Source organism: Myotis yumanensis, unplaced genomic scaffold, assembly GCF_028538775.1.
Source record: "Myotis yumanensis isolate MYYU_CA2020_CCGP unplaced genomic scaffold, mMyoYum1.0.hap1 SCAF_2, whole genome shotgun sequence".
NCBI classification, from domain to species: Eukaryota; Metazoa; Chordata; class Mammalia; order Chiroptera; family Vespertilionidae; genus Myotis; species Myotis yumanensis.
In genome coordinates, this window is record NW_027223753.1 from 120,827,823 (window position 1) to 120,853,785 (window position 25,963).

Sequence of the window (25,963 nt, forward strand, 5' to 3'; positions counted from 1 at the left end):
TGAGGACACCTCTATTCCAACTCCCTTTTCCCCCACAGAAGGAGGAAAAGTCTGTTTATCTCTAATCTATACTAGTAAAAGGATAATATGCTAATTAGGCCAGGAGACCTTCTGGAAGACCTTCCGGACAAAGCCATGGTGGCAGGGGTGAGGCAGAGGCTGTTAGGGGCGATCAGGCCAGGAGGGGAGGGGAATTGGGGGTGATCAGGCTGGCAAGGGGGGCAGTTGGGGGTGAGCAGGCCATCAGGGGGGCAGTTGGGGGCAAGCAGGCCAATGGGGGGCAGTTGGGGGTGATCAGGCTGGCAGGGGGTGCAGTTGGGGCCGAGTAGGTCAGCTACGGGAAGTTGGGGGCGAGAAGGCCGGCAGGGGGGAGGTTGGGGGTGTGCTGGCCAGCAGGCGGAGTGGTTATGGGTGATCAGGCAGGCAGGCAGGTGAGTGGTTAGGAGTCAGAAGTCCCAGATTGCGAGAGGGTTGTCCGACTGCCGGTTTAGGCCTGATACCTGTGGGACATCCCCCAAGGGGTCCCACATTGGAGAGGGTGCACCGCCCCCTGCACAAATTGCGTGTACCGGGCCACTAGTAAAACAATAAAACTCAAAAAGGTTAGTGCTGGAAGTGACCTTACAACTTATCAGTCTACCCTATCGTTTTTGCAGGAGAAACAGAGAACCTAACTTGTTAAATAACTTTCTCAAGGTCACAGATGACTAACCAAAGACTGCATTCCAGGCCACTTGACTAAATCCAAGTCTCTATACAAATGTTTCAACTGGTTAATCCATTCAGGGAGAACTACATATGCAATAGAACACAAAATATAGTTGATTTTACATTTAAATTGTCATAAACTGTTTAACCTAAAGTCATCACTACTTACATATAAAAACTATTTTTAAATTCTTTGTGATATTAAAAACCTTTTAAGAATATTTAGCTATTGTTTAAAAAGACATAGAAAACTAATAGGTGGGAAGAACACAGACTTAAAGCCTCTTGAAAAGTTCCCCTTTTGATGAAATAAGAACATATATATATATATATATATATTTCTAGGATGTAAAGTACAGCCTAGGGCAGTGATGGTGAACCTATGACATGCGTGTCAGAGGTGACACACGAACTCATTTTTTTGGTTGATTTTTCTTTGTTAAATAGCATTTAAATATATAAAATAAATATCAAAAATATAAGTCTTTGTTTTACTATCGTTGCAAATATCTAAAAAATTCTAAATGTGACACGGCACCAGAGTTAAGTTAGGGTTTTTCAAAATGCTGACACACCAAGCTCAAAAGGTTTGCCATCACTGATTTATATAAGACATAAGTTATATGACTATAAAACTTTTTTTTGCATCTAAAAGAAAAAAAGGATAACTTTCATTAAAGACAGTTAGAAATAATACAAATATTATATACTTGACTAATAGAGTTTTTTTCCCAAACAACTGTTGAAAAGTTTGGGAGAATTTAGCCTTTCTCTCTCTCTCTCAAATATATATATATATATATCTTGTATAAAAGACTTTCTCTTTTGAATATTACAAGTTATTTAATTATTTTGAAATCTTCTTTCTAAGAATATACACTGTTCAGACAATAATCTTTAGTTATAAATAGGATAAACTAAGAGAGAAAGGAGTTAAAATGGAATGAAGAAAGAGAGCAAGGAAGAAAAGAAGGGAGGGAGGGGGCAGGGAGAAAGAAAAGACTCATTTTTTTTTCTGTTTGTAATATTTGGGAGACAGAATTCGGTCAGATTATAAATGTTTGAAAAAATTATTCAGAAGCTGGAAGAAGAGACATTTTTTGGTCTGAGAAAATAAATTAGCTGGATAGATACTTGAGTCTTCAAATCAGGTCTATAAATACAAGGAGCAGCCAGTCTTGATAACTACTTAGGCCAGACAAGAAGATAATGGGCCTAAATAATAGCACGAATTACTTAGGCAAAGTATAGAAAAGAAGCAGTTAACAGTAAAGGTCAGTGAACCATGGATTGGTTGCCAACTGTGATGTCTCCAGAGGTCTTTAAAAATGGGATTTATATCCACTTGGCAACAACAGCTTAGCTATATCCCCATCTGGTAAAGGAATAGAGCAGTTGACTCAAAGAGCTTTCTATGCTATGATTTTAAGAGTTTGGAAATTCAGAGTCAGAGGAGGAGAATGGATATATATCCCTCTGCTCCCAATGTTTTCCCATGATTATTTATATACAAATGCATATTCTACAAGGAAATGCCCTCAAAAATATTCTTTTTAGTTAATATGACATTATGCTGATGAAGTACTTTATACATATAGCTCATATGATAAATTCAGCAGATAACAAATATTTCAGTAAAGTAAAATATTTGCATAATTGGCACAACATTATGACTAAGGTTGTGGTGTTTCTACATTGAGAACTAAATTTTGGAAGGTTAATGGCAATTTGAGTTTATACTTACAAGTTATACAAAATGTTGAGATTTTTCACTGTTGGCTTTGGCAATACAATTATTTTAAAATGTAATGACAAAATATATATGGGTCATGTTTTCTCAATGGGCAAAAACTAAAACCATTTCCTCTAACAATAGGAAAAACAGGGATATCTGCTTTCACCGCTCTTATTCAACATAGTACTGGAAATCCTAGCCATAGCAATCAGACAAGAAGAAAAAATAAGAGGCATCCCAATTGGAAAGAAGGAAGTAAAACAGTCATTATTTGCAGATGACACGGTATTGTACAAAGAAAACCGTAAAGACTCTGCCAAAAACAATTACTAGATTTAATAAATGAATCTGGCAATGTAGCAGGATATAAAATTAACAGTCAGAAATTGATGGCATTTTTATACACCAATAACAAACTCTCAGAAAAAAATGAAAAAAACAATCCCATTCACCATTACATCAAAAAATTAAGATACTTAAGAATACACTTATCTCCTGGATTTATCATATGAGCTATGTGTTTGAAGTACTTCATCAGCTTAAGGTAATACTACCTAAAAGGAGGTAAAAGACCTGTACTTGGAAAACTATAGGATGTTGAAAACAGAGATAGAAGAAGAAATAAACAAGTGGAAGAATATACCATGTTCATGGATTGGTAGAATGAACATCATTAAATTGTCCATACTATCCAAAACAATCTATAGATTCAATGCAATCCCCATTAAAATACCAAAGGCATATCTCAGAGATCTAGAACAAGCATTCCAAAAATTTATATGGAACAACAACAACAAAAAGACCCCGAATAACTGCAGCAATCTTAAGAAAAAAGAACAAAGTTGGAGGGAATCACAATACCAGATATCAAGTTATACTACAAAGCCACTGTAATCAAAACAGCCTGGTACTGGCACAAGAACAGGCATATAGATCAATGGAACAGGACAGAGAACCCAGAAATTAACCCAAGCCATTACGCTCAATTAATATTTGACAAAGGAGGCAAGAGCATACAATGAAGTCAAGACAGTCTCTTCAACAAATGGTGTTAGGAAAATTGGACAGATATGTGCAAAAAAAAAAAAAATGAAACTAGACCACCAACTTATAACACATACAAGAATAAATTCAAAATGGATAAAAGACTTAAATGTAGAACACAAAACCACAAAGATCTTAGAAGAAACCATAAGTAGCAAAATCTCAGACATCTTTCATTGCAATATGTTTACAGATACATCTCCTACAGCAAAGGAAACTAAGGAGAAAATAAGTAAATGGGACTACATCAAAATAAAATGTTTCTGTACAGCAAAAGAAATCATCAACAAAACGAAAAGAGAGCCCACTGCATGGGAAAACATATTTGCCAATGATACAATTGATAAAGGTGTAATATCAAAAATATATAAGGAACTCATATAACTTAACAAAAGGAAGACAATTCAATTAAAAAATGGGCAAAGGACCAAAATAGACACCTCTCCAAAAGTAACAGACTGAAGGCCAAGAGACATGAAAATGCTCAGTCACTATATCATTGGAGAAAATCAAATTAAAACCTCAATGAGATATCATCTCACACCTGTCAGAATGGCTATCATCAACAAATTAACAAATGGTGAGTGATGGCGAGGATGTGGAGAAAATGGAACCTTAGTACACTGCAGGTGGGAATGCAGACTGGTGCAGCAACTGTACGGAGTTTCCTCAAAAAATTAAAAATGGAACTCCCATTTGACCTAGTGATCACACTTCTAGGAATATATCCCAAGAAACCAGAAACACCAATCAGAAAGGATATATGCACCCCTATGTTCATAAGGGGTCCACCATAATTATGTTCACCATAATTTACAGTAGCTATGACTTGGAAACAGCCCAGGTGCCCATCAGCAGATGAGTGGATAAAAAAGCTGTGGATCATTTACACAATGGAATACTATTTGGCAATAAAAAAGAAAGACCTCTTACCATTCGCAACAGCATGGAGGACCTGGAGAGTATTATGCTAAGGGAAATAAGCCAGTCAGAGAAAGACAAGTTTGACATCATCTCACTCATATGTGGAATCTAGTGAACAAAATAAACCGATGAACAAAATAGATTCAGAGACATAGAAGCATGGAACAGACTGGAATTTCAGAAGGAAGAGGGGGCTGGGTGGGGATTGATTTACCTGGAACTTACATGAATATGTGCACAGCCCATGGACACAGACAAAAGAGTGGTAAAGGCCTGGAAGGGGCGGGGGCAGGGTAGAGGGGGTCAATGGGGAAAAAAAACACACACACAAAGGGCATTTGTAATACATTCAACAATAAAGATAGATTTAAAAAATGTAATGACAAGAGCTGTGCACATTATTTGTGTCTAAAATAATTTAAGTATTCTAAATTCCTAAGAGGACTCTATAGAAGATTTCACAGTTAAGTAAATTATCTATGTTTGTAAAAACCCATCCTACCAGTAAGTATCAGAGATCAGCAGTTTTCTTGAATGGGCTACAATTGAAATCTCCTTGACACAGGAATTCTTCTGCTAGTTCATAGATATTAGTTTCCATTATTAGTAGCTAAATAATAAGGAATCCTTAAATTGATGTGACTTTTTTTTTATCATTTTCATATATTTTTGAATAGCAGAACTCAATTAACAATATGACAGAATTGCTATGTAAACATCACATTCCAGAAGAATGTGAATAGAGTAAAAGTAGTTAAGTTACACGATTTGGGGGTGGGAGGATGAAACACATTTTTATTAAAATAGAGGAACACTTAAATTTTCAAGCAATGAAGCTATCTACATTTGAACTGACAAAAACTCAGTCACTGTTAAGCTAGAGCAATTATATTCATACATACTGATGAATGATAACATCTCTAATAATTAAAAACCTTTAGAATATTTGAATACTAAGATATGATTTCTTTTTTGGGAAAAGATTAAGTTTAACATAAAAGCCTGTCATTCTGTCTTTCACCTTTTTAGACATAAAAATAGAGCAATTAAGATGGCATTTTTAGAATTTATTTAATGGATCTATAAAATACTATGAACTTTTCTCCTCCATTCAAATCTTAGATTATTCTGTAGATCGATAGTTCTGGAGATAATTCTGGTTGTTACAACTGAAGGGGTGGTGCTACTAGCATCTAGTGGACAGAGGCCAGGGATGCTGATAAGTATCCCACAATGCACAAGAAGGCTCCCTCAATAAAGGGTGACCCAGCCCATAATATCAATAGTGCCAGGACTGAGAAACCTCACTGTAGATGATCTATTCAGCCAAAGGTTTAACAGAACACTAACAAATAATAATTCCCCCAAAGATTTAAGAAGTGCCCTGCACAATATCGGCATATCATCGGTACTCAGAAAAAGTTAATATTCTTCCTCTTTTATGTCAGCTCCTAAAAATGTGTCTGTACCAAAAGCAGTTAGTAAATGGTGCAACTTAACTGTTTACCTACTAAAGATAATAAAACACAACTATCTAGCAGTCTATGACAATTTGTCTGCCACCTGACAGAATTTCAGGATCATAATTCGAATGGTAATATTACCTAAATCAATTTAGAAAGTCAGAAACCTATATCTTTTCTCTCCCTCCTCCTTGAGATACACAATCCATTATAAAATTCCATAGCTTTTATTTTCTAACTACATAGGATGATACATATTAATTAATTAGATTTAGTCTGGTAATCATTTTGCAATATATACAAATATCGAATCGTTATGTTGTATACCTGAAATTAATATAATGTTCTATGTCAATGTAATTATTTAAATGCATGACTCATAATTTAATATATTAAATTAACATAGATACATAGTTATTCAGCTAATATATGAACAATTTTCAAACATAAAAAGAATTTGGGGAGGAAATGACTCATGCAATATTTTATTTTCTCAGAGAAAAGCAATGTCAAATAGCCAATATCATCTCTAAAAAATGATGTGATGCAACCTTTTAGGAACAACCACAATAAATGTCAAATATATGTAGTCAGAAATCAAAATATATGTTCACAGTTTGCTATGTCGTATAAAGACATATCTGACCTCAATTTTCTCACCTATAAAACTTGCCAAAGTAAATGATTTGTAAGCGTCATACATGTATAACATTCAAGATCTCAACACTGCAGTACAGAAATTATATAATTTAACATTAATTTCCAAGAAAACTAAATCAGGCCAATTTATTTATTATCAATTATATTTAGTAATTTAGTACATTTGGGAAAAGCACAAGAGCACACCTCATCTCTTTATTAATGCCCTAAAAAGAAGACTGTTTGAAATCACTATTCCACCATCCACAAAGATAACTTTTTAAAGAATATCATATATTTTTAAATATGTTTTTATTGGTTTTGGAGAGAGGGAGAGAGAGAGAGACAGAAACATCATTGAAAGAGAATCATCAATTGGCTGCCTCCTGCATGCCCCCTACTGTGGGAATTGAGCCCACAACCCTGGCATGTGCCCTGACAAGGAATTGAACCATGACCTACTGGTTTTTGGGTCGATGATCAACCACTGAGCCATACCAGCTGGGCAGGCATATCATATTTTTAAAATTACTGAAATAAGGCTCAGAGGATGCCAGCTTCTGCATAATTGTGAAGTACTCTAATAATGACCCTGATGCTTGGTATGCTGGAAGGATTTGTGAATCTACTGGAATAAGTACTGTTTAGCATAATTATTACTGTCTTGTATACCTATAAAATATTTAAAATAATTAAAAAATCAATACATATGGATACATAAAAAGTCAAATTTTCAATTATCTTTCATCCTTAATTTATGTAGGGTTCCCCATAGGAAGAAATGTATCCTGAATGGCAAATAGTCAGCTTTACCAAAAATTTGCTTTATGATAATTTGCTTTACGATTATTCTCTTTTAAACAATGAATTATCTCAATCACTATGTCCTAACAATTTTACATAAAATAGAATATAGTAATGTGAAATAAGGTAGAATTAATTATTTTTACATTAAGTTATACACAACATTACAAAATAATTCTAAGTTATGTGAGATTAAGTTATGTTAGCAATGAATATAATGTTTTAAAATGAGCTACTTGTCAATGTCTAGAGGGAAAAAAACAATTTACTTTTCTAAATTTCATCCTCATACTGAGTATTCAGATTGTACAGACACACACCACTCAATTACATATTTCTATTTCCACATCGATGCAGTTATTTGAGCATGTAGGTTGCTAAAGACAGTTGCTAAGTCATATATCTATAGCATTGGCCCCAGAAAGCCTTATCCTCTGTTATGTAGATGAATAAATCACAGTAAAGCTTAGAAAATAATGGAAGGCCCATGGCGTGCTATTTACTGGTGTGGAGCAGTGTCATTATTTGTCACAGAGTCATCTTATGTATCAATTATTTCCTGTAGCTGACTGCTCTACTTTTTTCTTCAAGCACTTGCTTGGCACACACATTAAGAGAGTGCTTCAAATTCTCTGTAGGAAGGCCATGTGGTGAATGCCTTTCCTTTGAATAATTTTTAAGATTTACATCAGTTTGTTTGAAATAACTGAAAGCAACCAAAAACCTTTATGAGTGAATGAAAGAAATCTAAGATAATGTCACATCTTCAACAGTCATTAGGGCTAAAACGGCTATTTCTGAAAGGCTATAAGAACACAAGAAGTTCTTTACTTTGTCCTTCCTACAGAAAAAGAAAAAGAAAAAGAAAAGAATCATAGGCCATAATGCTGCTGAGTCTCAATCAAATCAAATAGCATAAAAAACCAGCAGGAGTGGAGCTCAGCATCCTATTTACGCCCCTGGATCAGAACAGTTAGGAGAGGGAGCCATTCTCACAAATCATTCTCTTGTTAAATTCTGCAGTGGGACTTCATTAAAGCTCTTGGCTGATGGCATTTCACTCTCAGCCTGCTCACAAAGAGCTCAGCTTGGCAACACTGATTCTTTAAAAGTCTCCACACACACACTGTCTCCTTGGGTTTTCTTTTTACAACCACAAATCTTTTTCTCCTCAGCCCTTCAAATCACCTACTGATTTTTTTTAAATCATTATTTAAACTAGAAGATAAACAACTGCAGCAACAATAACAACAAAAAAATCACAAAAAATCTACTACAACAAATTCTATAAGGGAGGTTTTTTGAATAAGACTCTTGAGTTTAGCATTAAAAGTTGCAGTAAAGGGATGAACAAAATAGGTCCAGAGGCATGGATGCATGGAACAGAATGAGAGATCTGAGGGGAGGGTGGGGGCTGGGAAAAGATTAACCAAAGAACATATATGCATATATGCATAGCCCATGGACATAGACAATAGAGTGGGGAAGGCCTGGGGGGTGGGGCGGGGGCTGGGTATAGGAGGGCAACGGGGGAATGGAAGGCATCTGTAATATTGTCAATAATCAAAACAAAGTAGCAATACATATACCAGGAGGTAGCACATAAATATAACACTGTGATACATAAACATACATTATAATTATATATGAATATAATTACATATAAAATTATATATATATCCCCAACCTCCAAAGCACTATTTACTATAGCACCACGGGCCTCTGTAGATTATAGCCACATGTCATGAAGAATCATTCCCCAAAGAACCAGTCTACTCCATCTTGTCAGAATCTGGCACAAATGTCACATACATATCAAGGTTCTTAAAGTATTCTAGTAAAGCTTTTGGGGACTTACAATATGTGTTTCATCAAAATGCTGATGAACTCACAGTTCTTAAGCAGGACCTTGCATTGTAGTAAACCTAACTTGAACCTGCAAAAAGGCCCCTTGACACAGTTAGTTTTGGCTTTGACTCAAATAGCCACATTAATAGTCAGAAACAATGAACTATTATACTGTCAGCTTTTCCGAAATCAGCAATTCAAGGAAACTGTTCCAACAAATGATTTAAACAAAGTCTACATCAAAGAAAGGAAACTCAGAACTGAAAGCCCAGCTTTTTCTCTCGTTACTTCTTTTATGCCTAGATATCACACAAGCTCTAAAAAGTCATATGACTCTTACGCAAAGATCTCATATGCTGATAGGAAGCTGAACATAGCAAGCCCTATGTATAGAAACCATAAATTTATAAAACGTGCCTTCTTTCCCCCATAGTTTGTTTTTGAATGCAGGTTTATTAAATTTTATCTCCTACTACTGGCAATGGAAGTCACAGCAATCTATATTTATATTCTGCAACAGTTATTTAGTGACCCATGTGGTTTGGTTATCTTCACAGTTGTTACTTCACATCTTAGGAAACGGTCAAAGGCACAGACACATATTTATTTTCATGGATTATGCCTTCGGATCCATTTTCAAGACTATTAAAGTTTTAAGTTATATGGAAGGTATTACTGGGGGCCATCTATCCAAATTATTTTTATCTCCAATTAATTCAATTGTTCCAATATATGAATTATATTTATTCAAGGAGCAGGGAAGGGATTCAATATAATTGATTCTATCAGGAAATTTACCAGCAGTGAACATACCAGGAGGGATATTAATTATGTTTAGAGGTTAAAGAAAATCATGTTAATTATGGACCTGTTTAACAACAAAAAAACCTTCATTATTTGGGTCTCAAATGCATATGTATGTATGTGCATCATGTAAACATAATCAACACAAACAAAAGTATTTTTAACTAAATACAGAGTTCATGTAATATAGTTGAGTTATCTGTTGTCTGAGGCAACTAGAATAACCATCTACCACAGTTGCAGAAGCCTTGATAGTCGTGGCTTATTGAAAAGTATTCATTGTATGTATGCCTATGCAAAATACTGTGGGAGATGCACACATAACCCAGGCCCTAGTCCTTTTCTACAGCTAGCGATAAGAGCACTGAAGGCACATGAAGTCCTCATTCCGACACATACAAAGAAGCACGCTGAAGTGACCTCCTCTGTCTTTCTATCATCATTGCTTCTACTTTTATTAAGCATTTCAATGCTTCAAATAATGTGCTAAAAATGTCATATTTAGTAGCTCATTTAATCCTCAAAACAAACTTATAAGTTAGACATTTTCACACATTTTACTGTTGAGAAAACTGAAAACCAGAAATTAAATAACTAGACATTCAGCATTTAAATCCAATTATGTCTGCCAGAAAAGACTGTGCTATTGATTTGGTTTTACAGAATGTTTGCTAAAAGCAGCCACAGGGGGGAAAAAAAAAAAAGATTTCTCTTTTAAAACACTTTCCAAAGAAATATTGAGGAGTAATTTTCAAAGTTAGATCTCAATATCAAAGAGACACAGAAATAATCTTTGCAGAAAAATGAAACAATTACCAAACTCTACATTAATAAGCTAAAAAAAAAATTAAATCTTCCCTGGCCAGGTGCTCAGTTTGTTGGGCCATCATCCAGTATACCAAAGAGAGGTTGCGGATTCAATCCTCAGCGGGTACCAATTGATGTTTCCGTCTCATCTCTCTCTCTCTCTCTCTCTCTCTCTCTCTCCCTCTCCCACCCCCCCCCCCCCCGCCTTCCTCCCTCTATCCCTCCCTCCATTCCTTCCTTCCAGTCAAGTGAGGCAGACATTAAAATTCAGTAAAGGTGGCAATAGTATCCGATGGGTACATGAATGGAGCAATTCCTAACATGCATTGGTGTGGGGACTGTCTGCAAAGCTTCTTGAAGGATTCTTACTTGATCTGAGTCCAAGGATAAGAATAAGTAGCAAGTAGAAGAGGGGCCAAGGCATTTTAGACCAACATAAGGAAAAGCCCAGAGGTAAGCTACATAACATGTGCATGAAAATATGTAAACAATATAGTGATCCTAGGCTGAAGGGAGGCCCCTTGACACAGTTAGTTTTGGCTTTGACTCGAATAACCACATTAACCGTCAGAAACAATGAGAGAAGAGGTCAGCAGCAGAGTGCTATCAAGCATTTTGGATGTTATCCTGGAGAGATGGGAAAATGAGAACTTTTTTGGATAAAATTAATGTAACTAGATTTATGTTTTAGGCAGATAAACATGTTGTGTGGAGAATGGAGTCCATGTGCCAAGATGGAGGAAAGGAACTGGTTAGAGGTTAACCATTCACTGTTAGAGAGAGGATAGAGGCCTGCATTAAAGCAATAATAAGAAATAAGTGAGTAAAGGTTGGCCCCGCATTACCCAAGCTATTTACTGACGAACATCTGCAGTTACACTGCCTTCAACTGCATGTAGAACATGAGACACTTGAGCTCTGATGCCTCGTCTCCTCCCATTTTCACTGCATCGCTATTATTTCCTGAGAATAAACAATCACATTCTGAGTTAGTAGAAACTTAAAAGCTTAGCCGGACCCCTGATAGCTGCTTCTTGCTTCACTGAAAGTTCTAACTGCTGTGCAATCCCCAGTTTATTGACATCTCATAGGAGTCAATAATATACTTCAGTCCCCAAGTTATTTCAGCAAAGCTTCTTGTATGAAGCATGAGGTTCTCTTGCAGCAAGGAGAAAGGCTCTAGAAAACATCCCATTAGTAAAAGAAGTCAGCCAAAAGACAGAAGGAGTCTTTTTTCCTACCACAGTGCCTCTCTGGTCTCGTGTCAATCTCAGACTCTAAGGCTCAGCCTTCCAGAAGCTGTCAGTGGCTAATCAGCCCCAATGACGAAGGCTCTGTCCCTTCACTGTACAGTAGACATAAATACTGATGGGAAAATAACAACTCTCCAGACAGAAGACAATGCACTTTCTTTGGGTCATTCATTGGAACATTCCTTATTGTATGTCTACAATATCATTTAAAGAGATAGTGACATCCTCATGATATCATATTTTGTAATTTTAGAATTAAAACAGGTGATGACATTGAGAGAATGGAGCAATATCACATCAAGAGAAGAAAGATGAAGCACTTAGGAGAAAAGAGCTGGGATTGCACAAAATCCTATTTGTCTAGGAACAGAGAATCACCTGGTTCAGAGATGCTTGGCATCTGCCTTTTCTTTTAACAGAGCAGTTGCTGAAAGGGCATAAAAGCAACTGTTTCTTGAGCTACAAAGAATCACTGGTCCCTGTGAGAGGCCTGCAGAGCAGTGCAGTGGGGTGTGGAGTAAGATCTGAATGTCCAGCTTCCAGTGTCTGACTGGCCCAGCACTCGGGGCTACAGGGCAACGGGAGGACTAATGTCTTTTAGTTTCTATTGAAAGAGAGAGAGACACAAATGGGATCAGGTTTTCTTAGTGTTTCAACACAGCGGAGATAACATGTGATTGCCTGGGAAGTGACTGGGGTATGGAAGTCCGTTTTCAGTTTGGTTTCCTGTGACAGGCATGTGGAGGGAACATGATCACTCTGGTGAGAGAGAGACACAAATTTACTCTGGAAATGAAATTTTAACAGTAATAAGAGCTGCTTTATCTGTAAAATTGCAAAGGGAATGGAAGGATTAATAATGCCATCTAGTTTGCCTTGTTTAAGCAGTGAGTATCACTGAAGCAAAGCGGCACAGGAATTCTCAGAGACAGACGGCAAACTTGGAAATGGGAGAAATGTAGAGTTTCAACTGTATGTGGCCTTATCATCTATGTTTCTTTTGGGATGTCACTCCTCAAAAATGAAATTATTTAAAATGCTATCAAAATGATTGTCATAATAAAGAATAATTACTAGTTTAAAGGATTTGTTACCAATACTATAGTAAATAAAATTAATTTTCTTCCTATATTTTTCTTTTAATTATTTTGAACCTACATCTATTATGCTTTTCTTAAAGGCTACCGGCAGCCAAAGAAAAAACAAAACAAAACACAAAAAACCCGCACAAAAAAACCCACTCACCTTTTAAATTAACCATGAATTTGGTTAAAAAGTAAAAATAAAAACAAGTAACAAATTTAAGTGGGCTGTCATGTAATTCCAAGAAGAACCCCAAGGCCCACGTGGCAAGCATATAATAGAGGTCTAGTAGGTTTCGATTAAGATAGTAAAATATAAAACAAACCTGCTACAATTCTTGGAACACCAAGCAGAGGCATAAATTTTAAGTGTTAGTGGCACACTGTTTAAAAACCTGGCAGGGCACCTCTATGCATCTATTTTGTTCTGGTTAGATTTTATATTTTATAGGCATGTCACAACCTATAAAATGGTTATAAATACCACAGTCTATATCTTTTCTGTACGAGATGGAGCCTTATGCAATATGAAACACTAGTTCAGAGGATAATTCTTTCCTACCAAGACAGAGCCAGCAATCCCAACACTTGTCAAAATGAGACATTAAAGTGCAAATATTACAATGAAATAAAGCAAAACTGAGGTGACATGTCTTTACAAAGATGTCTGATTCTGTTTGTGTATTTTAACTTCACCGAGAGAATTCTTGAGGAGGTGGGTAGATATTATATCTATGGAGGAAAAATCAGGATACACTCTAAGTATAAATACAACAGCACTGATGGTTTAAAATTATAGGTAATAAACCTTTGACTTTTCCAGGAAATAACAGAACATAATATGCAGGTTAAATGAATTTTCTGATTAGCAGGGATTTAAGCAGAAAGACTTTCTCTGTTGTAATTATTCTGAACAGCATTACTTCACCATTTTTTATTGGTCATGTAACAGACATTATTTTTTAATAGGTCAAGTTACTGCACAGCCTCTGAGTCTCCTCTGACAGTTTCAACGACACACCAAAATTGACATGAGAATTAAAGGAATCTGGATGTTCCTTTTATTGACTAAACATTAACAGAGGTCTGGATGCATATATTTTAAATCAGAAGCTTCCTAATAGTATCAAATATTACCAAAATTTACCTTTTTTCATCTTCTACATTATAAATAATTAATATTTTTATTTTATTCAGTGGCTTTTGGATTCTGCCTCCCAAGAAAAAGTAATCCAAACAATGCTATGTGAGATACGTATGTGGTATAGGTTTTAGGGGTGAAGTGACTTGCTGTTAATGGGATGTGACCTCATATTTTACTGACAGCTGAATTGTAGCTTCCAAGTAGTCATGAAGGAGAAGAGCAGTTTTTGAGGATATCTGCTCCTGGATAATCTTACTAGTCCCAAAACTAATTACCAGGAAACACCCCTAATTTATAGAAAGATAACCTGAAATGCTGAGAATCCAAACAATTAGAAAACAGTCACTCTTTAGAGTTAAGAGAACCAGAATAGGGATCAAATATCTGCTGCTGAACATTTTTCTATAACAATAACACTGCATTGCACATAAAATGTAATTGTTTTTATTCATTTCTGTTCCCAATGGTCATAAGTTTCATTATTTTATATAATTATCTTGCAAAACATCAGCATAAATCTAGCACGAGTTTTGATGGCACTAACAAAATCCAACACATTTACTATAAAATCTACTAAGGTGTTTTTTAATGAAAATGTAATATTTTATATTAGAAAAGTGTTAGTTAATGTTATATAATAAATGATCATTGCTATATTCTCATTTAATATTTCTCAGTTACAATAGCAAAGAAAAATAATCTGTCTAGAGTTATATGAACATTACTATTTTCCTTACAAAATAACCAATAATTATTAAAATTAAGCAATAAAGCTATCAATAATAACACTAATCCTATATATAATAAAAGCCTAATATGCAAATTGTTCGACCAGGAGTTTGGCCACTCGCTATGACATGTGCTGACCACCAGGGGGCAGCACAGATAATGGCGGGCACTGGCAGCAGGCAGCAGTAGAGGCGCTGCCAGCCTTGATGGGCCCCAAGGAGAGTGGGACCGTGGAGGGATGGTGGAGCAGGTGAGTGGGCAGTGCCAGGCCATGGAGGGGTGCCAGGTGGGGCTGCAGGGCTGTGAGGCTGGGGGCGAGAGCTGGGGCCCGATCCCCGCAGGCCACCCCGAGGGACCCCACCTGTGCACTAATTCATGGATTGAGCCTCTAGTATGAATATGATCCTCTTTATAAAACTCTGTAACAGATATGTTAACATTTTTACATATATATTTTAATTTAATCCTTATAACAATGCTGTGAAGTCGCATTACTATACTCATTCTATGCATGGGGAAACTGGGGCTCAGGAAGTTTAAATCACCTTTTGTAGGTCACACAGTTGGTAAACGACATGACAGCAGATTCAACTAAATTCTGTCTGACTCCAATGTCTATGGCCCTTGGTTGCACACTTCTCTGTAACACACTTTGAAACTAATTCCCAAACTCTAAAGAAATGTTTTAACGCCCTTTATTCTTGCTATTAGTTCATCAGATAACTCTTCGATCCAGGGATTCATAAACTTGCTTATCTAAAAAATAATTTAAAATGTCTGCACACCATTTCAGATTTTCTAAATCAGGTGCTCCAGAAGCAGGCGGATAATCTGTGTATTTAACAAGCTTCAGATGAGTTTAGTATTTAAGTTCAGATAACAAACTTCAGGTGTGTTTAGGAAACTCTGCCTAGTCCTAGGTTTTACTTTGCTCCCTTTTAAACACAGACCACCAGGCAGCTATCATAGATACCATCTATTCAATTTGACCCAAATGAACCTACTGTTGGTCCTCAGGATCAGAGTCCCCAGAAACTGCTTGGATTTCCTATAGAATATTCCTATATCCCTGGGATAGTTCTACCACTCAAGTAGAAGGTTCAAGTCCATAGTCATTTCACTTGTAACAAGTACTTATTAGATAAAGTGCCCACTAGATTCTCAGTACCATGCTAAGCATTGTGAATAGTATACAAGTATAAAAACCAAGAAAATACTTAGAATTAAAGAAGAACTATTTAAGGCAGGCATATTTTAAGAAAATATATGAAGGTAGTCTCCAGAAAAGCAGAACTGAGATACCAAGAAAAAAAGGAAATAAAAAGGGAAGTAAGTCTCAAATTAAGTTATTTATTTTTAAGATTTCCCCATTGATTCTTAGAAAGAAAGAAAGGAAGGGGGAGAGAAAGAGAGAGAGAGAGAGAGAGAGAGAGAGAAAGAGAGAAACATTGATATGAGAGGGAAACACTGATTTGCTGCCTCGCCCTGGACTGGGGATAGAGTTAGTCCATACACTGAATGACACCAACTGAGCCACACAGGCTAGGGCTCAAATTAAGTTATTTTTTAAATGTTGGAACTAATCACGTCTTTACTAAGGGTGAAAATCACAGTCACTTTTATTTAAGAGGTTTTTTTTCCCCTATACTTTCTATCTGGAAGACAGGGTTTTGTTGTCCAACATATTCATTGTATGAGAAGTGAGGGAAAGGAAGATTATTTATAATCCCATACTGATTCCAATAGTCCTTTCTAAAAATGAACCACAAATAAAACACAGACATCAAAAGCTACACTACTGAATTTCTTATTATAATTGTTTCCTGCTATCAAATTCATTTCTGATTAGTTTCCTTTGTAGTACCTAGTATATTTCTATTATCACTCTGAAATGAAGGAAAAGAAGATATAACTTCTCAAGTTTCCTTTAAAAAGTTTCCTGATTCTCCCCTCCTCCATCCTTAGTTACCTTTTACAGTTGCGAATCATATTGCTTTCTTTGATGTGTTGTGTACATTATTCTAGCTGTTAAAGATATGTTAACAGTGCTGTTAATATGCATATTTTAATATTTGAATCAATTACCTTCTTAACAATATACAACTCTGTCATAAGTTTATAGAAAACTCAATGCAGTTGAAATAATAAAATTCCTAAAATAGTTTCTGGATTTGATCATTTGTAACCAATTTCCATTGAAATGCAAGCTTAGGGAGCAAAAATTCCATATGGAAAACTTAAGGCTGAATTAGCTTTGAAATTGAGTTTAAAATTGCAGGAAAAAAACTATTTTGATTTCAATGTCTACTGTAGACACAGCAGAATGGCTATTATTTATAAAAGCATCATGCTCCCAAGGTAAAGGACTTTAAAACATAAGTGAAACACTACATCTCTCTGAGTAATGTGATAGACAATCAACCTTCCTGTCACAATTGCCTGGAGATAGACACACCTGTTCATGCCTTATATTCATCCTGGGCTACTTTCACTTCCTCTGGGGGACTTTTGAACTTGGATTTGACATCTCTTAAATTTATGCTTTCTCTAAATGTAAAGGGGTTTCTTTTTTTACAGTTTTAGCCTTACATGGAGTTCAAGTCTAACTTAGATTAAAGAGAAGTAGTCTAGGTCTTAGAAATTCAATGTTTGCTCTTGATCTATTCTTTTTTTCTCTTTTGTTTTTATGAGGTTCAGCTAAAAACCCCAAAGTGGGACATAATAGCTTTAAAGACAGGAAGGAAATAGTCTTTATTCTTTTTTTAAACTGTAAAAAGCCTCCAAGGCTCTTTTGTAAAAAGCCCACAGTAGAAGCACTCCCTCAAAAGCCACCTTTTTCTTCATAATAGCCTTAGAGGAGACAGTGCTCAGAAGAGATGACAGCACCAAGTGCAGCTGATGTCAGACCAAGAAACAAGCTAAGTGGTTTATGGCCAAGATCCCTGATTACTCTATGTACTTATCGAAATAGGGAAGTTTTTTCACCAACAAAATGTTTTTTAAAGGTCATTGTCTCTCAAATGCAACAATAACCAACTTGTCCACTCTAAAATGGAAAAAAATGAGAACAATTCTCAGATGAGACAGAGTGAGAAATAATCCTATGACATCATGGAGAAAGGAGAAAAGGGATTATGAGAATGAAAAACATCTGGATTATGATATAAACGTGACAGAATCATTTCTGCACATCAGTTTAAGATAAGACATTGACATTCAAAAACTTATAGCCATAGAATATAATTATAAATCATAATAAATCACACCAAATAATAAATCTTTATCAAAATTAGCAGAGTACAAATGCAATTAATTCACAAATATTTATTGAGCATTGTTAGATCACAGGCAGTGTGTGCACAAAAATATACTACAAAAGTCCCTACACGTGGATGACCTTACATTCTTGAGGGGAACTGAATCCTCTCATTTTTGTGTTCCACGCTATACAGATCCTTGAAAGTGCATGACCTGAAGGAATGGGCGATTTGCTTGCATGCACAGGTTTTGGTAACAGCTGTCATTTAATTAAGAGATTAGAAGGGCTCTATGGTTGAAGACCCAGAGATTACAGTACATTCTCCTCCTTTACTTGACCAAGACAGAACGCTTCCTAATTTTGAAAATTTAATTTAATTTATTTTAACAAATGCATATAGACTTCCCATGAGCAAAATAACAATTTCCTTAAAATGTTTGAAGTAAAATATTTCTAGCACCACTTAAAGCCTATATTTAATATATAGTACTTTATTAAATGGTGTTTTCTTTAAGTATTAACATTATGTTTCAGATAATAAAACAACCACAGCCAACTGTTCCCCAAGCCTTACCTTGGACAGTCAAAGTAGCTGATGCTTCAGCTTTTCCAACCATATTTTCTGCAACACAAGTATATGACCCCATGTCACCAGCCATCACCTTTCGGATTTTCAAGGTATGATCATCTCTGATTTCATATCTAGTGACAGAACAAAAGAAAGCACAATTAAGTGACCTTCTATTTAAAGATCTCATCATTACAAATAACATATATCTAGGCATCAAATCACACATAACATTCGCTTCAGGAAATTTTAAACAATAGTTAAAATACACCATTCCTCTAAGTAAGCACACATAGAGAAAAGAGCTTGTTTTTATTTATATTTTAAATGTTTTTATTGACTTCAGAAAGAGGACAGGAGAGGAGGAGAGAGATAGAAACATCAATGATGAGAGAGAATCATCACTTGGCTTCCTCCTGCACAGTCCCTACTGGGGATTGAGCCTGCAACCTGGTCATGTGTCCTGACTGGGAATCAAACCGTGACCTCCTGGTTCATGGGTAGATGCTCAACCACTGAGCAACACTAGCCAGGCGAAAAGAGCTTGTTTTTAAATTTATGTGGGCTAAAATACTGAACTACTTTTCAAAAAAATATTTTTTTAAAAAGATGGAAATACATTGTTTGTTCCCTCAAGCTACTGTACTCATACTAAAATTAAAAGATAGTGACCAATTTATATATGCCAGATGTAATTTATAGATTTTTATCTTTTAAAATTCTTATAACCATTGTATGAAGTATTATGCTCATTTCCATTGTGCAGATGAGAAAAGAAAGCGAGGCAGCAGGGGCAAGGTGACCTGGTTGGTGTTGGTCTCAGCTAGTTTAGCAGCAGAGTTGATAACTGAACTCAGTCTCATTCTAGATGTCATTTGCCTTGCCTCATTTTCCTTCCCATTAAATGTTGGGTTTCCCTTAAAGTTTCACTTTAACCCTCTTTCACTCCACATAATATCCCTGAGTTATATTATCTACTATAGTTTATATATTCATTAACCACCCAAATATTTCCAAGTCTTATTTTATCTAAGCTCCAAATTCATAATCCCTGCTGATTAATAATTACACATCATATCACACAGGCACCTAATATTTTCTGTCACATAAACAAATTCCTTTTCCTAACACAATCTACCCATCTTCCTTCACCAGTTCCCTATAACTAACAAATCATCCAATTCATCAATTGAGTTTCAGAAATTTCTTGCCACTATGGACCCCTATCTCTCTCTCATCTCCCCATTCAGGCAATTTACATCACTTACAGGGACAACAACAATGGTGACCCTGATACTAGTATCTCTATCTCCTCACATACATGTAATATCCATAGTCCAAAAAAGCTATTCTCTCTAAAAAGTAATCCTGTTCATAGTGTTCTTCTTGGGTCATCATTGTGCATGTAATATGATTCAAAATTCTTTAGTCTATTAATACAAGCCTCTGATAATCTGGCTTCAGTACTGGTTGTACCGGTTAATAATGTGGATTTTGTAATCAAAGAAAACACGATAATTTCAAGAGAAACATCAAAAGTGCGTTATTCAAAGTAATGTCCATCGCTAGCTACACATTTCAACCATATTTCAGGTAATTTGTGGATACTGTCCCAATAGAACTTTCCTTGTTTTAGGCAAACCATTCAGAGACCCAATTTTCCACTTCTTCATACGTTTTGAAGTGCTGCTCAGAAAGTGCGTGTGTCATCTATCGGAACAAGTGGTAATCTGAAGGAGCAAGGTCTGGTGAATACGGCAGGTGGGTTAATACTTCCCAGGCAAGATCTTTTAATGTGTCTTTTACTGGTTTTGAAGTATGTGATGGTGCATTATCACGAAGCAAAATTACTTTGCTGTGTCTTCTGGCACATTCTGGTCATTTCAAGATCAAAGCGTGGTTCAGATTGATTATTTGTTGTTGGTGGTGATCAGTATTAACAGTTTCACCTGGTTTTAGAAGCTCATAATACACCGAAGCGATTTGGCCTTGCAGTCGGTGTTGATGGTTGACCGGGATCAGCCCATGATTTTGTGCGTTTGGGATTCTCAAAATAAATCCACTTTTCATTGCCAGTCACAATTGAATGCAAACAAGACTTTCTTTCATGCCGCTGAAGCAACATTTTATTGATGACTTTTCAGTTTTCCATTTGTCTTTCGTTCAGTTGATGTAGCACCCATTTTCCTTCCTTTAAAATCTTTCCCATTGCTTGTAAATGATCGGAAATTGTTTGCTGAGCAACGTTTAATCTTTCTGCAAGTTGTTTTTGAGTTTGACATGCATCTTCATCCAATAATACTTGTAATTGTTGGTTTTCAAACTTTTTTGGTTGACCTGGACGTACTTTGTCTTTCACATTAAAATCATCACTTTTAACACGTTTAAACCAGGGTTCAGAAGTATCTTGAGATGTAGCATGTTCACCATAAGCTTCCCGAAGTATTCAGCAGCATTTTTCTTCAAAATAATGAACTAAGACTTCCCACAAATGCTCTTTTTTTGGCACAAAATTCGACATTTTTAATCATAAAAATATCTATGATGTTAACACCTTCAGCAAATTTGACATATGAAGTTTTGAAACTTGCTGTCAATACAACAAAATAGCATACATATCAAATTGCATATATATCAACATATGTGCAACTTCATCTATTCAAAAAAATCCGCATTATTAACTGCTACACCTACTATTTCTAACCTAATATCCCTTAACTTCCTGCCACATGCCCTATGCCATAGCCATTCTAAACTTCCCACCATTCAGAACATGTAATGTTCTTTCTTAGCTTTGCATGTCTGTTGTGATGTCTCATCCTGGAATACTCTTCTCCTCTTTCGTGCTTATCAAATTTATATAATTGCTTACATGTCACTTCCCTTTCAGAAGTCTCTTCTAATTTACTGTTCCTAAATGTCTGCCTTTATGGGACCAAAGGGTTTGCTGGGTTATTCTGATTCTATCCAGACATGCTTCCTTCTGTGAGCTCTTGAGAGCAGAAAGTATGTTGAAACCACTACTCTAACCCCAAACGTAGCAGGGGGTTCTCTATTGTAAGAATAGACACACTGGCAACCAAAGCCTAAAAGCAATTCCTGAAAGCTTCATTTTGTTGCCTCATTCCTTAAGGCTATGAGCCTATCGCTGCTCCTAGCCAATTTCAGGACTTGACAGATACCAGGAAATCCTGACCTCTTCTTCTGTTCCCTGGTGATGCTGTAGCTAAGAAAAAGGAAGCCTGATTTTTAATTGGTTCGCAGCTATATTATTAATGCTGTACCTCCCTTCCTTACCCGACCAACTCCCATACAAGAAATGAGTATTAACTATGGTCTGGTTGAACAGAAGAGAAACCTGTGTAAGGAATATTGCATTTTAGAAGAGTTCTCCGGGCAGCCAGGGTCATGACTGTACAGTTTTTGTCTGCAATCCTCAGAGAAAGTATGGCAGCCTCCTTATTCTAATGATCTCTAGTACTGTGTCTCACCCTGGGTCCAGAAGTCTGGAGTCAAAGATTCTAATGACACGCATGTAAATCATGTTCTGATGAACACCGGAGACTGTCGGAGTAGGCTAATGACATCATTACAGTCTGATCTCTACCTGGATTTGGGCAGTTCCCCGTCATCTTTCCTCCACCGCACTGTAGGCACAGGGTCACCTCGGGCCTCGCATTTAAACTCCGCGCTGTCATCCACAGTGATTGCCAAGTTACTGGGTCTCTTCACAAATGATGGTCTCTCTAAAATTAGAAAAAGCCTTCTCAAAAAAAGAAATATAAACTAAGAACTATTTTATATGTTTAGTCAGAACAGACTTATAATTTAAAATCTTATTTCAAAATTTTTTACATATAGTTTCCTACTCCTCAAAGCTCCTCCTCAGGTTTAGTGTTTCCCCTAGTTTTGCCCCCTTGTCTTGCCTATGATGTCTTGGGCAGCATGCTTTGCTGACTCCTTCTCTCCTCTTCCCACCCCCACAAGGTTGGTTAAGCTTCTTAAGAAAGGTCATTTCTTTCTCCCTTGTATAAAGATACTAAATAATACTGAGGGAGAAGCTTCACAGGGGGCCGATGAAATAGGATCCCACTTACCTAACACGGTCAGCTCCGCCACTTCACTCTCGCGTTCCCCAACCATGTTGGTGCCGACACACACATACTTTCCAGCATCACTCTTGCGGGTGTAAGTAATCATGAGTTTTCCTCCTCGTATCTTTAAAAAAAGTGTCACATGCATACAGTTAAAATCACTTTATCTATGTTTACGTGACAGAGGTTGTCCTAAGTGAAGTCTACTGCCTAAGCACACAAGCAAAGCTTAATTATATAAAAAAAGCCAGTGTGTAGTATTTGTTATAGTTATAGTAGTAACTTTAAATAGAACTTATTCCAAAGGTACATTACAGAAGAGGCAAAACATTTCTACTTGCCTACATTTCTTGTGAAGTTATTATAGTCAATATAAGTAGAAATTTGTATTTATGAACAGGCCAAATTCTTTTCATATTATGTAGTTAAATGAAAACAAAAAAATGTATGAATAATTTAGTTAGGAAAAATGGAAATTCCTAGTATCTTCTGACTATAATTAATATGGAAATGAATATTAGCTATATATGATTTTAAGAAAGCATATTCTAGTATTATAAGATGTGGAAATAAAAATGTCTCTAATTATTCAATTTGCCAAAATTGCTTTGAAGGGATATTTCTTAATTGCCAAAACATTACAGAACCTGACATCCTAAAAAAACAAAGAAATTGCTGCTGCCCAAGCAGTTTCTTGGGGACTCAGGAGGTGAAGGCTGAAGAGATACCAATAAATCATCTGGAAAGTCATTCTGGTACACTCTTGAACATTTAATTATTTGAAGAAGAATTCATTACAAATGTAAGCAGATTTCCAGTACAATAAGTAGGCTGAAGCTAACCATGAATGAAGATTGGGATGAGGAAACTGAACTATTTTTACTTAATTTAATATCTTTTTGGTGGGGAGCTGCATTTCAATTACCCATGAATATCTCTAATGCTCTGAACCTGAGAAAGGTTTTATCAGAGATAACTTCCAAATGTTTACTCATAGAGGTTTTGACCTTAGAGTTATTCTGTGTTGTGTATCAATTAAACAAAGAAGGGAAGAAATAAAGACAGAAAAAAGAAAATGCTGGAGGTGGTAGGAAACCATTCAGACAGAATTATTTCTCATCATGCACTAGGAGTCTATTGAAACTACTACTTTACTATTTTGGAATACCTAAAATACCTTATTTCAACCCAAATTAGAAATTATGTATTGGACAAAACAATATTAACAGAGTTATTTTAATTCCTGTGGCTTTAGAACTTGAAATTGTTTTCAGTCATGTTTCTTAGAAAATGATCACAAGTTCCTAAGTACCATTATAAAAACCACCAAAGGACCTTCCTCTGCATTTTTTTTTCATGACTCTGTTCTGCATTCAGAGAGTAATGCCTGCATATAGTAGTCTATCAAAACATTTTTGTTTAATGCCACCTGCTTTTTATAGACAAAATCTAGTCTGGTATGGAATGAAACATTTCTATAAAGGTTTGTAGCAACTAATGGGATGTGACCTCATATTTTACTGACAACTATATCTTTTCTCACTTGGGCATCATCTCCTTAAAAGGTCTCAAAGTGAGATTCTTAAAAGTATACCCAGCTTTAAGGCTATTGGGTTTCAAAAAGTTGCTTTTGTGTGATATATCATTAAAATGTTGGTCTTTAGTATAAATCTACTATGAGACTGTGAGGGGAAAGTGTTATAATTCATTTATCACTTAAGGAATGAGCAGCTCAGAAAAGTATAACTCTCCTTCCACATGCCTCCCCTCTGCCCACCAACACAATATGTTTTAATTATGCCTTCAACTGTCAGACTTCCTCCCTGACTGTGAACTCTGAGGCAGAGAAGCATGTCTGATTCCTCTTTATTGCCCTGGGACCTGTCACAATGACGAGTAAATATTTGTGAAAGGAAAACGACTTGCCCAATGTCACGCAGGACGTTGGAAGGGAGCTAAGATCGTACTCAAGATATGTGATTTTGGCTATATGAGATGCACAAGAAACGACAAGAAACGCACAGCCCCAGAGCTCACAATTTGAATTGAATGAACTTTGAGTTCTTGAGGTACAGAAAATTTAAGTACAAAACATCAGGATCTTTCTAAGAAGATTCATTGTAATCTTTCACCATGTATATATTTTGAAAAACTCACAAAAACATTTCTAAAATCTTGAGGGAAAAAAATCATTCCAGAAAAAAGATAACAAACTCGATTATTTATTTTATTATATTTTTAATTTCTATAAGAGTTTAGTTAAGCCAACTGACCACATGCTTGAAAGCAAAATCCAGAGAATGACAATTTTGCAGTTGCTTTTATTTTTATTTTATGGTGGTTTTCTTTAACTTATCTTTATTGTTCAAAGTGTCACAGATGTCACCTTTTGTTCCTCATTGACCCCCTCTACCTCACTCCTGCTCCCCACCCTAGGCCTTCAATACACTATTGACTGTGTTCATGGGTTATCCTATTTAATAAAAGAGAAACATGGTTATTAACCGTAACTTCGGTACCCTTCCCATTGGCTAATCAGGGTGATATGCAAATTAACTGCCAACCAAGATGGCTGCCGGCAGCCAGGCAGCTGAAGTGAACAGGGAGGCTTGCTTGCTCCAGTGACGGAGGAAGCCAAGGTTCCTTGCCTGCCTTGCCGGCCTCTGAACTGCTCTCTAAGAAACATTGTTGCAAATATAGAAGCTAAACAAAACTCCAGAAACCTGCTTTCAGCTGTCAGAGCTGGAGCGAGCAGGATCGAAACAGTGTTACAATTATAGAACCCAAACAAACCCAGATCCCTGCTTTCAGCAGCCGAGGCCTCAAGCTGGAGCCGAGCCTCAGAGCTAAAGCCGGCTCTCAGCTCCAGTGACAGCCATAGAAGGTAAATAAATCCCAGAATAAAAAAAAAGAAAGAAAAAAGGAGAGGTTGGGAGCTTCAGTCGCCCGCTAGCCTGAAAACGGCCCTCAGTCACTCACCCAGACTGGCCAGGCACCCCAGTGGGGACCCCCACCCTTAAGTGGGTGTGACCAGTGGCAAACGGCCATCAGCCCCTCA

The 25,963-nt window shown here is 36.3% G+C and overlaps 1 protein-coding gene across 7 annotated transcripts in view; it reads right to left on the bottom strand.

Moving 5' to 3' along the window:
* The window catches only part of ROBO1 (roundabout guidance receptor 1), a 569,906-nt gene that overhangs the window by 100,054 nt on the left and 443,889 nt on the right, over positions 1 to 25,963 (bottom strand). For all 7 annotated transcript variants that reach the window (XM_070406018.1, XM_070406016.1, XM_070406015.1 and 4 more), the window contains exons 4-6: positions 22,909 to 23,029; positions 22,419 to 22,557; positions 18,818 to 18,945 (exon numbers count right to left, since the gene is read on the bottom strand). In XM_070406018.1, the coding sequence (XP_070262119.1) occupies positions 18,818 to 18,945; positions 22,419 to 22,557; positions 22,909 to 23,029 (388 nt within the window). The remainder of the gene's footprint in view (positions 1 to 18,817; positions 18,946 to 22,418; positions 22,558 to 22,908; positions 23,030 to 25,963) is intronic.